This window comes from Heteronotia binoei, chromosome 21 (assembly GCF_032191835.1).
Source record: "Heteronotia binoei isolate CCM8104 ecotype False Entrance Well chromosome 21, APGP_CSIRO_Hbin_v1, whole genome shotgun sequence".
NCBI lineage: Eukaryota > Metazoa > Chordata > Lepidosauria > Squamata > Gekkonidae > Heteronotia > Heteronotia binoei.
The window spans coordinates 11,054,510-11,068,269 of record NC_083243.1 but is presented as its reverse complement, the minus strand read 5'-3'; the positions used below and the strand labels follow the sequence as shown (position 1 = coordinate 11,068,269).

At 50.7% G+C, this 13,760-nt stretch overlaps 1 protein-coding gene across 1 annotated transcript in view; it reads left to right on the top strand.

Annotated features, from left to right (window-relative positions):
• The window catches only part of GCH1 (GTP cyclohydrolase 1), a 54,804-nt gene that overhangs the window by 18,916 nt on the left and 22,128 nt on the right, over positions 1 to 13,760 (top strand). The window contains exon 2 of the mRNA XM_060261841.1: positions 7,260 to 7,369. Coding sequence (XP_060117824.1) covers positions 7,260 to 7,369 — 110 coding nt within the window. The remainder of the gene's footprint in view (positions 1 to 7,259; positions 7,370 to 13,760) is intronic.

Here is a 13,760-nt window from a genome sequence, read left to right as displayed (position 1 = left end):
TGGGGCACCCTGGCACTTGAGGGCACCTTTTCCTGTGCCCATCACATATTTGTTAGAAGTGGGCATGGCCAAGTGGGGTTACTGCCCAGCTGAGTTTCTGAACGGCCATTGACACCCTGATTGGCTGCGCAGATTAAAATAGCGTTTCAGTGCAAGCTGGCACCACAGTGTCTGTCGGAAGGCTGGATGGCCACCTGACAGCAATGCCGATTCTGTGAACTTAGCCAGATCATGAGAAGGAGGGCAGGAAGGGTCGCATCAGTGCTTAGTTCTCGTGGCCCTTTGGTGTAGTGGTTAAGTGCGTGGACTCTTAACTGGGAGGACCGGGTTTGATTCCCCCCTCCTCTGCTTGCACCTGCTAGAACGGCCCTGGGTCGGCTAGAGCTCTCGTAGGAGTTGTCCTTGAAAGGGCAGCTTCTGGGAGAGCTCTCTCAGCCCACACCCACCTCACAGGGTGTCTGTTGTGGGGGAGGAAGGGAAAGGAGATTGTAGGCCACTCTGAGACTCTGTCCTTGAAAGGGTAGCTTCTGGGAGAGCCCTCTCAGCCCCCACCTACCTCACAGGGTGTCTGTTGTCGGGGAGAAAGTAAAGATTCTGAGATTCAGAGTGAAGGGTGGGGTATAAATCCAATTTCTTCTTCCTTCTTCTTCCAGGGAAATGCTGATTGACACTTCGAGTTCTCCAGAAAGTGCCCCCAATCCTTTATTATTTCCAGTGGCGGAAAGGCATTTATAACTCCTTTCAATGTGATGGCCAGAACTCCCTTTGGAGTTCAGTTATGCTTGTCACAACCTTGCTCCTGGCTCCACCCCCAAAGTCTCCTGGCTCCACCCCCAAATCTCCAGATATTTCTTGAATGGGACCTGGCAACCCCACTTCAGAGGGCAGGGACACCATAGAATCCACCTTCCAAAGCAGCCATTTTCTCCAGGGGGACGGTTCTCCGTTGCCTGGAGATGGGTTGTAATTTCAGAGGATCTCTAGGCCCTGCCTGGAGGTTGGCAACCCCACTCCAGGCGCTTTGAGCTTCCTTTCTGAAGTGAACTTCTGAGGCACCCACCCTGCTGTCCAGATAGCCAGTTCACCCCCTCAGGCCGGCAGGTTCATTGGAGTGACATTAAAGCCATGCAAATAGTCTCTATGGCAACGGCCCTCTGACGCAAAAATCTCGGAACCCGTCGGCTGCCTGTCTTGTCTCATCCTGGCCTTATCTTTCCCCCTCTTCCTTTCTTTCGCTCGGTTTTGCTCTTTGCTTTCCTATGGTGTCATTTCCGTCGATCGTGATTTTTTTTTTCTCGCCCGCATCGTCCTGAGCGTGTTCCTTGTAAAGGCCAGCGACCGTGACGTCGATGGAGTAGAAAAGTCTCCCCACAGGACCCTATTTATGGGCCAATTGTGACATTGGCCCTGGAAGATAAGAAAAGATTAGGGTGTGATTCAGCCTAAATTCAGTGCTTTTGGGTTCCATTAACTTGATCAGGAAGTTCTTACATTTCCCTGGTGTAAACTTGTTTCAGAGGGCAGCTGTGTTGGACTTGGTCTGGAGTAGAAAAGTTAGATCGGAGTCCAGGAAACCCTTAGAAACCAAGAAGATTTTTGGAGAATGAGCTTTTGAGAGCCAGCTTGGTGTAGTGGTTAAGTGTGCGGATTCTTATCTGGGAGCACCGGGTTTGATTCCCAACTCCTCCGCTTGCAGCTGCTGGAATGGCCTTGGGTCAGCCATAGCTCTGGCAGAGGTTGTCCTTGAAAGGGCAGCTGCTGTGAGAGCCCTGTCAGCCCCACCCACCTCACAGGGTGTATGTTGTGGGGGAGGAAGGGAAAGGAGATTGTAAGCTGCTCTGTGTCTCTGATTCAGAGAGAAGGGCGGTGTATAAATCTGCAGTCGTCTTCTTCTTTGAGAGTCAAAGTTCTCTCCATCAACAGTTGAAGATCTGATCTGTGGCTGCATCGTGCTTTTGCGTTTTTACTTTTCGCTCTTCCTCCTCCTACTTCCTCTGCTCTCCAAGAACTTGGAGTGATTGGCATGATCAAAGGGCGATTAACATGTGGAATTCACTGCCACAGGAGGCAATGGGGGCTACAAGCATAGCCAGTTTCGAGAGGGGATTGGATAGACATATGGAGCAGAGGTCCATCAGTGGCTGTTAGCCACAGTGTATTGTTGGAACTCTCTGTCTGGGGCAGTGATGCTCTGTATTCTTGATGCTTGGGAGGGACAACAATGTGAGGACTTCTAGTGTCCTGGACCCACTGGTGGACCTCCTGATGGCACTTGGTTTTTTTGGTCACTGTGTGACACAGAGTGTCGGACTGGATGGGCCATTGGCCTGATGCAACATGGCTTCTCTTATGTGACACAGAGTGTTGGACTGGAGGGGGCCACTGGCCTGATCCAACATGGCTTCTCTTATGTTCTTCTGTGACACAGAGTGTTCGACTGGATGGGCCATTGGCCTGATCCAACATGGCTTCTCTTATATTCTTCAAAGTATGAGTTAAAAGACCTCTAGCTGAGATCCCGGAGAGCTGCTTGTCTGTCTTGAGTAGACAAGACTCACCTGGATGGACTCAGTAGTCTGGTTTAGTAGAAGACAGCTTTGTGTATTCAAGGAATAACAAGCAATGTACACAGTTAGGGTTTGTAGAATCTTTCGGGATCAAGTGCCGTGTTCTACTGGAGAAAGTTTTCCTTCCAGACGTTTTGTTCTCAGCTGCGGAGAACATCCTCAGTGGCACATCCTCACTCAATGCACAGCAGCCAAGAAGGTCTGAGCGCCTGCTCCGGCTGCAACGCCACTGAGGATGTTCTCCGCAGCTGAGAACGAAACGTCTGGAAGGAAAACTTTCTCCAGTAGAACACGGCACTTGATCCCGAAAGATTCTACAAACCCTAATGATGTTACCAGACATGAAAACCTGAAATCTTTGATAATGTACACAGTTCTCCATTTTATCCTCACAAACCCTGTGAGGTAGGCTAGGCTGAGAGAAAACGACTGGTCTGAGGTCACTTGGTAAGTTTCAGGGCAAGTGAGGTATTGAACCCAGGTCTCTCTCCCCGATCATAGTCTAACAGCTTAACTACTGTACCACACAGTCTAATATAATGACAATATAGTTAATTATTCTATAAACCTGGGCTTCTAGGTGGACTACAGATCGATTAGGCAGATTCATTGAGGATATGTCTATCGGTGATTACTGGCCATGGTGACTAAAGGGGAACCTCCATGTTCAGTGGCAGTCAACCTCCGAATCCTAGTGCCAGCAGACAACATCAGCGGAGGGCCACAGCCTCTATGCCTTGTTGTTGGTCCTCCAGAAGAACTGGCTGACCACTATGTGAGACAGGATGCTGGACTGGATGGACCACTGGTCTGATCCAGCAGGGCTCTTCTGATGTTCTTACGAAGGCCTCGGCCTCTGTGCCCTGTTGTTGACCCTCCAGGGGAACTGGTTGGCCACTGTGTAAGACAGGATGCTAGACTAGATGGACCACTGGTCTGATCCAGCAGGGCTTTTCTGATGTTCTTACAAAGGCCTCAGCCTCACTACCCTTTTGTTGGCCTTCAGAGGAACTGGTTGGCCACTGTGTGAGACAGAATGCTGGACCACTGGTCTGATCCAGCAGGTCTCTCCTGATGTTCTTGGGAAGGCCTCGGCCACTGTGTTCTCTTGTTGGTCCTCCAGAGGAACTGGTTGGCCTCTGTGTATCAGTAATAATAATGGAAGGTCTCCAAGTGCCACCAGGGGGTTGGCAACTCTAAGCAACTACCTCTCTGCTTTTGCTTCAACATGCACAAAAGAGATATGGGAAGGTTCTGTCAGGGAATTAGCTACTTTTGGGCTGTTTCAACAGAAGTATAGTGTCCAGATCACATGATGTGATCTTATCGCTTTACTCTGCTCTGGTAAGACCTCATCTGGAGTCGTGTGTTCAGTTTTGGGCACCACATTTTAAGAAGGATATAGACAAGCTGGAACAGGTCCAGAGGAGGGCGACGAAGATGATGAGGGGTCTGGAGACCAAGTCCTATGAGGAAAGGTTGAAGGAGCTGGGGATGTTTAGCCTGGAGAGGAGGCAGCTGAGAAGTGATATGATCACCATCTTCAAGTCCTTGAAGGGCTGTCCTATAGAGGATGGTGTGGAATTGTTTTCTGTGGCCCCGGAAGGTAGGAGCAGAACCAGTGGGTTGAAATTAAATCAAAAGAGTTTCCGGCTCAACATTAGGAGGAACTTCCTGACCGTTAGAGCAGTTCCTCACTGGAACAGGCTTCCTCGGGAGGTGGTGGACTCTCCTTCCTTAGAGGTTTTTAAACAGAGGCTAGATGGCCATCTGACAGCAATGAAGATTCTGTGAATTTAGGGGGAGGTGTTTGTGAATTTCCTGCATTGTGCAGGGGGTTGGACTAGATGACCCTGGAGGTCCCTTCCAACTCTTTGATTCTGTGATTCTACTTTGGTTGCCTAGGAGCACCAGTGGCTTCTGGAAAATGCGGAGTTTGGTTGCGGCTGCCATTTTGAGCCTTTCTTCCCCCTCCACCCAGCTTCCCCAAGACCCTTCCTGATGATGGCACAACAAAGCCAACGTTGCGTCTCCATCCCCGGTCGCCAGGGTTACCTGCGTCTGTTTCGAGCAGCACAGGAAATTAAAAACTCTCTGCAATAGCGAGACGCTATCGGCCACAAATGGCAGCTCATAACCTACGCACTGGTTGTTTGCGCAAGTGGCGTCTGTGTATGTGTCAGAGGAAGCCATAAAAGAAGAGGTGACCGCACAATCCTTGAATTTTTATGTTGGCTTTTTAGTCACCAGGAGATCAGAAGGAAAGCTTTTTCACAAAGGACGGACTCTTGGTCCCTCTCCCAGCCCTTTGTGTTTACTCAGATCAAGGTTTTACTCAGATCGAGGCTTTGATGGAATCCAGGAAATGAAAAAAATAGGGACAAAGCCCATCTCTATAGCTCATTTTCTCCCCATCTGGATGCCTTGGGGGGTAGGGTTACCAACTTCCATATGGGACCTGGAGTTCTCATAAGAACATCAGAAGATCTCTGCTGGACCAGACTTGTGGTCCATCTAGTCCAGCATTCTGTCTTATGCAGTGGCCAGCCAGTTTCTCTGGAGGGCCAAGGAAAGGAATTTGAGGCTGAGGACTTCCTCTGATAAGAACATCAGAAGAGCCCAGCTGAATCAGACCAGTGGTCCACCTAGCCCAGCATCCTGTCTCACACAGTGGCCAACCAGTTCCTCTGGAGGGCCAACAGCAGGGCACAAAGACTGAGGCCTTCATAAGAACATCAGAAGAGCCCTGCTGGATCAGACCAGTGAGGGTCCATCTAGTCCAGCCTCCTGTCTCACACAGGGGCCAACCAGTTCCCCTGGAGGGCCAACAACAGACCAGAGAGGCCTTCATTAAAACATGAAGAGCCCTGCTGGATCAGACCACTGGTCCATCTAGTCCAGCATCCCGCCTCACACAGTGGCTAGCCAGTTCCTCTGGAGGGCCAATCAGACAGAGAGGCCAAGGCCTTCATAAGAACATCAGAAGACCCCTGCTGGATCAGACCAGTGAGGGTCCATCTAGTCCAACATCCTGTCTCACACAGTGGCCAATCAGTTCCTGTGGGTGGCCAACAACAGGGCAGGTAGGCTGAGGCTTTCCCCTAATGTTGCCTCCTGACTCTGGGATCTAGAGGATTAGCACCTCTGAATGTGGAGGTTCTCCTCAGCCGCCATGACTAGTAGCTACTGACAGCCCTCTCCTCCGCGAATCTCCCTAAATCCCCTTTGAAAGCTATTTCTTCCTGTGACCATCGCTACATCCTTTGGCAGCCAGTTCCACAGTTTCATCACGCTTAGTGGTTGAAAATCACAATCTCCTATTATTAGAACTGCTCTGCTGATGACAGAGATCAGGTTCCCCGTTGGAAATGGCCAGTTTGGAGGACAGAGCAGGGATCATTGGGTGCGTGGGAGGGGGAAGGCGTATTTGGATTTCCTGCATTGTACAGGGGTGTTGGACTGATGACACTGGAGAATCCCGTCCAGCTCTGTGATTCTAACTCTAATCGGGGGGCAAGGAACTAGGGGCAGAAAAGTCCCAGGCCTCAAGAGCCAGTTTGGTGCAGTGGTTAAGCGTGCGGACTCTTATCTGGGAGAACCGGGTTTGATTCCCCACTCCTCCACTTGCAGCTGCTGGAATGGCCTGGGGTCAGCCATAGCTCTCTTATCTGGGAGAACGGGGCTTGATTCCCCACTCCTCCACTTGCACCTGCTAGCATGGCCTTGGGTCAGCCATAACTCTGGCAGAGGTTGTCCTTGAAAGGGCTGCTGTGAGAGGCCTCTCAGCCCCACCCACCTCACAGGGTGTCTGTTGTGGGGGAGGAAGGGAAAGGAGATTGTAGGCCGCTCTGAGACTCTGTCCTTGAAAGGGCAGCTGCTGGGAGAGCCCTCTCAGCCCCACCCACCTCACAGGGTGTCTGTTGTGAAGGGAGAAGATATAGGAGATTGTGAGCCACTCTGAGACTCTTCGGAGTGGAGGGCGGGATATAAATCCAATGTCTTCATCTACCTCAAAGGGTGTCTGTTGTGGGGGAAGAAGATATAGGCGATTGTAAGCTGCTCTGAGTCTCTGACCAATTTCGCACTGGAGCTTTAACCCTGGTTTAATTCTTTCCCCAAACTGACTTTCTACACTAGAATCATAGAGTCAGAGAAACCAACTTTATGTCTCTATGATTCTATGGTTTTAGTGTAGAAAGTCAGTTTGGGGACAGAGTTAAACCAGGATTAAAGCTCTAGTGCGAAATTGGTCTCTGATTCAGAGGGAAGGGTGGGGTATAAATCTGCATTCTTCGTCTTCTTTGTTGTCTTCTTCGTCTTTGTCTTCATCTTCTTCATTGTTGTCTTCGTCGTCCTCCTTCTCTTCCCTCTCCTCTTCTTCTTCATTATCTTCATCATCATCATCTTCATCATCATCATCACTGTGACCAAGTCAAGTTAGCCTTTATTGGCATAGAATATATAGATATATATCAGAGCAAATTGGTTAAATAAAAAAAAGATAAAATGGAACGATTGCATGCATATACATCAGGAAAAGCATAAACATCAACTATTTTGTTCAGCCTTTTGTGGGCCATGTCATGGATCCTTGAGATTTTATGTAGTTATATAACAGGGTTTTTGTCTAGGACAGTTTCATGTGTTCATGTGTTTTATCTATTCCTGCGAATGCCTCTGGTTTCATTGCAGATGTGCTGAACGATGCCATATTTGACGAAGACCACGACGAAATGGTGATTGTGAAGGATATCGACATGTTCTCCATGTGTGAGCATCACTTGGTTCCATTTGTTGGAAAGGTAACTTTATTCCTTCCCGTCCTCCATGTAAACTGTGATGAGTTGGACAGTGGGATTTCACCTTTCGCTTGCTTGAAGCCCTTAGGGACTAGTTAGCAGGTTACCCAGAACCAATGGTGACATCAGGGGGTGTGGCCTGATATGCAAAAGAGTTCCCACGGGGCTTTTTCTACAAAAAAGCCCCACCCAGAAAAAAGCCCCGCCCTGTGACCACAGCTGAAATAGGAGGGGTCTTTCAGATAAGAATTATCATCCTGATCACTTGTTTGAAGTAGTTGGTTGAGAAATATGTTCTTGCTTTTCAAAATAAGGTAATGCTAACATAGAAGGTCCCGGATTCAATCCCTCCAGTTAAGTATCTGGCTGTAAGTGTTGTGAAAGACCTCAACCCCTGGAGCAGGGGTGGCCAAACTTGCTTAATGTAAGAGCCACATAGAATCGACATCAGATGTTTGAGAGCCGCAAGTCATGAACGTCGGAAGGAAGGAAGGAAGGAAAATAGGTGGGGAGGTAGAGGTGGAAAGAAAGCAACTTTAACATTGAATGCATTCTCCGAGCTGACCAACTAGGAGTGGGGGCTTAGAGAGCCATACAATTTTTATTTATTTTATTGAATAGGCTTATAGTCCGCCTTTTCCCGTAAATGGGCTCAAGGCGGATCACAACATATAAAAATAACAAAAGCCCCCTACATATCAAAGTTATAACACCGATTTAAAATTAACAGTAAAAACAATAAATAAAACAATATGTGTGAAACAGCCACGTGTGGCTCCCGAGCCACGGTATGACCAGCCCTGCCCTGGAGAGTTGCGAAGGGGCTAAGTAGACCAGGGGTAGCCAAACTTGCTTAATGTAAGAGCCACGTAGGAGAAATGTCAGATGTTTGAGAGCCAATAAGACATGAATGTCAGATGTTGGAAGGAAGGGAGGGAGGGAGGGAAGGGATGGAAGGGAAGGGAAGAAGGAAGGAAGGAGGGAGGGGAAGGAAGGGAGGGAAGGGAAAAAGGAGGGAGGGAGGGAGGGGAAGGAGGAAGGGAAGAAGGAAAGAAGGAGGGAGGGGAAGGAGGAAGGGAGGGAAGGGAAGAAGGAAGGAGGGAGGGAGAGGAAGGAAGGAAGGAAGGAGAGGTAGAAAGATAGCAATTTTAATTTTAAGTGCATTCTCCAAATAACTGGCTGGCTTGGCTTGAAGAAGTGGTTTAAAGAGACAAATGCTGATGGGGTGTTGGGGGCTTCAAGAATCACACAATATGTGCGAAAGAGCCCCATGGGGCTCCCAAGCCGCAGTTTGGCCACCCCTGGACTAGACAATTCTGCTTTAATGGACCAAGAGTCTGTTTCGGTATAAGGCAGCTTAGCTTCATGGATGTGTTCATGTATAGGAAACTGGGCCGCTGGCCAGTAGAAGCCAATCAAGAAAGTGACCCCAAAGTCGACTCTCGAAGAACTGTAAGACTCCTCCTCTCCCCTCTGAGTGGTTGAGTCTGATTGCTTTGAAATTTGAGGGCGGGACCACACGCTTTCCTTCTTGGCTTGGAAACAGCGGAAGAGCGGCGACCCTTGGACAACACATCTAGGAAACAGGCGATTGCCTTAGATTTACGTCATGGCCAAATGTTGCTGTTTAAACTGTCAGGTCGATAAGACTGACTAAATGGCCAGGCGATCATTTCTCTTGACAGCGGCAGCCCTGACTTTGCCGGCAAGGATCGAAGGCCGTTCTTAGTGGAAGGTGAATCTGGGCACAATCCTAGTGTCTGCAGAGATGTGGCCAGTTCAGGGGGGGGTTTTTTTGGAGGGGGGGATGGGTCTGGGCAGAAATTCCCAGGGGCCCCCCATGCGCACTACTAGGCCCCCCTTCTTGGCTGCTCACGTACCCCCACCCATCTGCTGCTGAATCAGACCGTCCGTCAAGGCCAGTATTGACGGCTCAGACTTGTTACACATTGGCAAGGCTTTTCTGGTAGAAAAAGCCCAGCAGGAACTCATTTGCCTATTAAGCCACACCTCCTGAGGTCACCATTGTTTCGCCCAGGGCTTTTTTGGTAGAAAAATCCCAGCAGGAACTCATTTGCCTATTTGGCCACACCCCCTGATGCCACCATGTTTTCACCCAGGACCTTTTTTTTGTATGAAAATCCCAGCAGGAACTGATTTGCCTATTTAGCCACACCCCCTGATGCCACCATGTTTCCACCCAAGGCTTTTTTGTAATAAATCCCAGCAGGAACTCATTTGCCTGTTAGGCCACACCTGCTGACATCGCCACTGCAGGAAAAAGCCCAGCAGGAACTCATTTGCATATTAGGCCACACCCCCTGACACCCAAGCCGACTGGAACTGCGATCCTGTGCATTCCTGCTAAAAACAAAAAAAAGCCCCCCATGTTGGGATACCTGGAAAATTTCTGGGTAAGTGAAGGTACAAATCTGAGTTGGGAATCGGTGGGAGCAGGCTCGGATATGAGCTAGCAGCTCTTCATAACACAATTTCCGGAGACCTTTTCCCGTCAAGCTTTCTGCCCTCCGTCCCCCTGACAGTGGCTGGGTCTCCGTCGTAATTGGTTCTGACATTTCCTTCCAAAGCTCTTCTGTAGCAGCGCCGGCGGCGCGCCTCGAGAGCATTAAGCCGCGTCGCCCTGGATGTGAGCTTTGATCTCGTACGGATCGCACGAACCATCTGAAAAGACCGTCGGTGCGTGTGGAACGACATCGCTGCTGCACGTTTTTATTCTTTCATTCTTTGCCCTGTGCTCCCCTCACCTCTTTTCAGTGAGACCCTCTTCGGAAGCACCTGCTCTAACAGCACGATGCTGGAACTTTCGTGGATGCTCTGCTTCCACCCTCATGGCTGTCCGCACTCCTCCTCCACTTGCAGCTGCTTTAATTGGCCTTGGGTCAGCCGTAGCTCTCACAGAGCTGTCCTCGAAAGGGCAGCTTCTGTCAGAGCTCCCTCAGCCCCACCTGCCTCGCAGGGTGTTTGTTGTGGGGGGAGAAAGGGAAAGGAGATTGTGAGCCGCTCTGAGATTCAGCGTGAAGGGTGGGATATAAATCTAATTTCTTCTTCTTCTTTGCTTGCGTTCCTCCCGGGCCTCCCCATAGGCTTCGGGGAGAGGGAAAGAGAAGGGGACTGTAGGAGGAGAGAAACATTTGAAATCTGTCCTCTGCATTCTTAAGTTTGTATTGCTGCTCTGATAAGGGGGAAAAAAGCCTCATTTGTAATGAATCCATTTCCACGTCGGATACTTGTCCTGGGTTTGATGCTCTTGGGAAGTTGGTTCTAATTCTTCTTCCCCACACAATCACAGGGTGTTTGTGCACCTCCGAATGGATTCCCCAGCTTTTCAAGCTTTCCTAAACTGACTTTGCTACAAAGCCTTGGATGGCTGCCTCTTCGGTGGGAAAGTTGAAATTTTCCCATCCTACCAGTTGGGTGTAGTGGTGAAGTGTGCAGACTCTTATCTGGGAGAACCGGGTTTGAGTCCCCACTCCTCCACTTGCACCTGCTAGCATGGCCTTGGGTCAGCCATAGCTCTGGCAGAGGCTGTGAGAGCCCTCTCCAGCCCCACCCACCTCACAGGGTGTCTGTTGTGGGGGAGGAAGGGAAAGGAGGATGTAGGCTGCTCTGAGATTCTGTCCTTGAAAGGGCAGCTGCTGGGAGAGCCCTCTCCAGCCCCACCCACCTCACAATGTGTCTGTTGTGGGGGAGGAAGGGAAAGGAGATTGTAGGCCGCTCTGAGATTCTGTCCTTGGAAGGGCAGCTTTTGGGAGAGCCCTCTCAGCCCCACCCACCTCACAGGGTGTCGGGGGGGGGGAGGAAGGAAAAGGAGATTGTAGGCCGCTCTGAGACTCTGTCCTTTAAAGGGCAGCTGCTATGAGAGTCCTCTCCAGCCAAACCCACCTCACAGGGTGCCTGTTGTGGGGGAGGAAGGGAAAGGAGATTGTAGGCCGCTCTGAAGCTCTGTCCTTGAAAGGGCAGCTGCTGTGAGAGCCTTCTCCAGCCCCACCCACCTCACAGGGTGTCTGTTGTGGGATCCCCATCTGGAAGCGATGTTGTGATGCTGTGCAATGTGGTTTTGTCTGTCTTTGTCTCCCGAATGCGTTTGAATATCGTTGCGTTGATATAATATTAGCCGGATTGTTATATCAGATTCTCTCAAGTCTCCAGCTCTCATTTTTTTAAAAAATGTCTTTAGCCTTTTTCATTGTGCATATATAAGGGCAGGGATGGAATTCTAGCAGGACCTCCTTTGCATATTAGGCCACACACCCCTGATGCAGCCAATCCTCCAAGAGCTTACAAAAAAAAGAGCCTTGTAAGCTCTTGCAGGATTGGCTACATCAGGGGGGTGCGACTTAATATGCAAAGAAGCTCCTGCTAGAATTCCACCTCTGCTCTAGGGGAAATTTTCCATGAGAAAAATTAAAGTCATTGAGGGGGTGGGGTGGGGTAGGAACTGAGGGTTTTCTTTGCGCCTTCTCATTTTTTTGCCCACAAAGACTCTTTTCTCTATGGAAAGCACATTCTGTGGTTTTTCCAAGTATTGGGGAGCTTTTTTTTATTTGTTGCTAAGCAGTTCCAGCTTCTTGGAAAAGGGACAGCTTTGTTGTACTCACAGCGATCCTCGAACCCAATTTGTGAGAAGAAGCATTGCCTCTTGTACTTGCAAATCGAATCTGTTTTTGGGGAGGAAGGGAAAGGAGATTGCAGGCTGCTCTGAGAGTCTGTCCTTCAAAGGGCAGCTTCTGGGAGAGCCCTCTCCAGCCCCACCCACCTCACAGGTTGCCTGTTGTGGGGGAGGATGGGAAAGGAGATTGTAGGCCACTCTGAGACTCTGTCCTTGAAAGGGCAGCTTTTGGGAGAGCCCTCTGCAGCCCCACCCACCTCACAGGGTGTCTGTTGTGGGGGAGGATGGGAAAGGAGATTGTAGGCCACTCTGAGACTCTGTCCTTGAAAGGGCAGCTTTTGGGAGAGCCCTCTGCAGCCCCACCCACCTCACAGGGTATCTGTTGTGGGGGAGGATGGGAAAGGAGATTGTAGGCCACTCTGAGACTCTGTCCTTGAAAGGGCAGCTTTTGGGAGAGCCCTCTGCAGCCCCACCCACCTCACAGGGTGTCTGTTGTGGGGGAGGATGGGAAAGGAGATTGTAGGCCACTCTGAGACTCTGTCCTTGAAAGGGCAGCTTTTGGGAGAGCCCTCTCCAGCCCCACCTACCACACAAGGTGTCTGTTGTGGGGGAGGAAGGGAAAGGAGATTGCAGGCTGCTGTGAGACTCCGTCCTTAAAAGGGCAGCTGCTGGGAGAGCCCTCTCCAGCCCCACCCACCTCACAGGGTGTCTGTTGTGGGGGAGGAAGGGAAAGGAGATTGCAGGCCGCTCTGAGACTCTGTCCTTGAAAAAGCAGCTGCTGTGAGAGCCCTCTCCAGCCCCACCCACCTCACAGGGTGTCTGTTGTGGGGGAGGAAGGGAAAGGAGATTGTAGGCCGCTCTGAGACTCCGTCCTTAAAAGGGCAGCTGCTGGGAGAGCCCTCTCCAGCCCCACCTACCTCACAGGGTGTCTGTTGTGGGGGAGGAAGGGAAAGGAGATTGCAGGCCGCTCTGAGACTCCGTCCTTAAAAGGGCAGCTGCTGGGAGAGCCCTCTCCAGCCCCACCTACCTCACAGGGTGTCTGTTGTGGGGGAGGAAGGGAAAGGAGATTGTAGGCCGCTCTGAGACTCCGTCCTTAAAAGGGCAGCTGCTGGGAGAGCCCTCTCCAGCCCCACCTACCTCACAGGGTGTCTGTTGTGGGGGAGGAAGGGAAAGGAGATTGCAGGCCGCTCTGAGACTCTGTCCTTGAAAAAGCAGCTGCTGTGAGAGCCCTCTCCAGCCCCACCCACCTCACAGGGTGTCTGTTGTGGGGGAGGAAGGGAAAGGAGATTGCAGGCCGTTCTGAGACTCTGTCCTTGAAAAAGCAGCTGCTGTGAGAGCCCTCTCCAGCCCCACCCACCTCACAGGGTGTCTGTTGTGGGGGAGGCAGGTATAGGAGATTGTAGGCTGCTCTGAGACTCCATCCTTGGAAGGGCAGCATCTATGAGAGCCCTCTCAGCCCCACCCACCTCACAGGGTGTCTGTTCTGAGAGTGGAAGGGAAAGGAGATTGTAGACCGATCTGAGACTCTGTCCTTGGAAGGGCAGCTGCTGTGAGAGCCCTCTCCAGCCCCACCCACCTCACAGGGTGTCTGTTGTGGGGGGAGAAGGTATAGGAGATTGTAAGCCGCTCTGAGTCTCTGATTCAGAGAGAAGGGTGGGGGATAAATCTGCAAGTTGTCGTCTTCTTCTGGCTGAAAGTGCTGCCTTGGCCAATTTGGGAGGGGTTATGGTTTGGTGGCAGAGCATCTCCTTGGCATACAGAAGG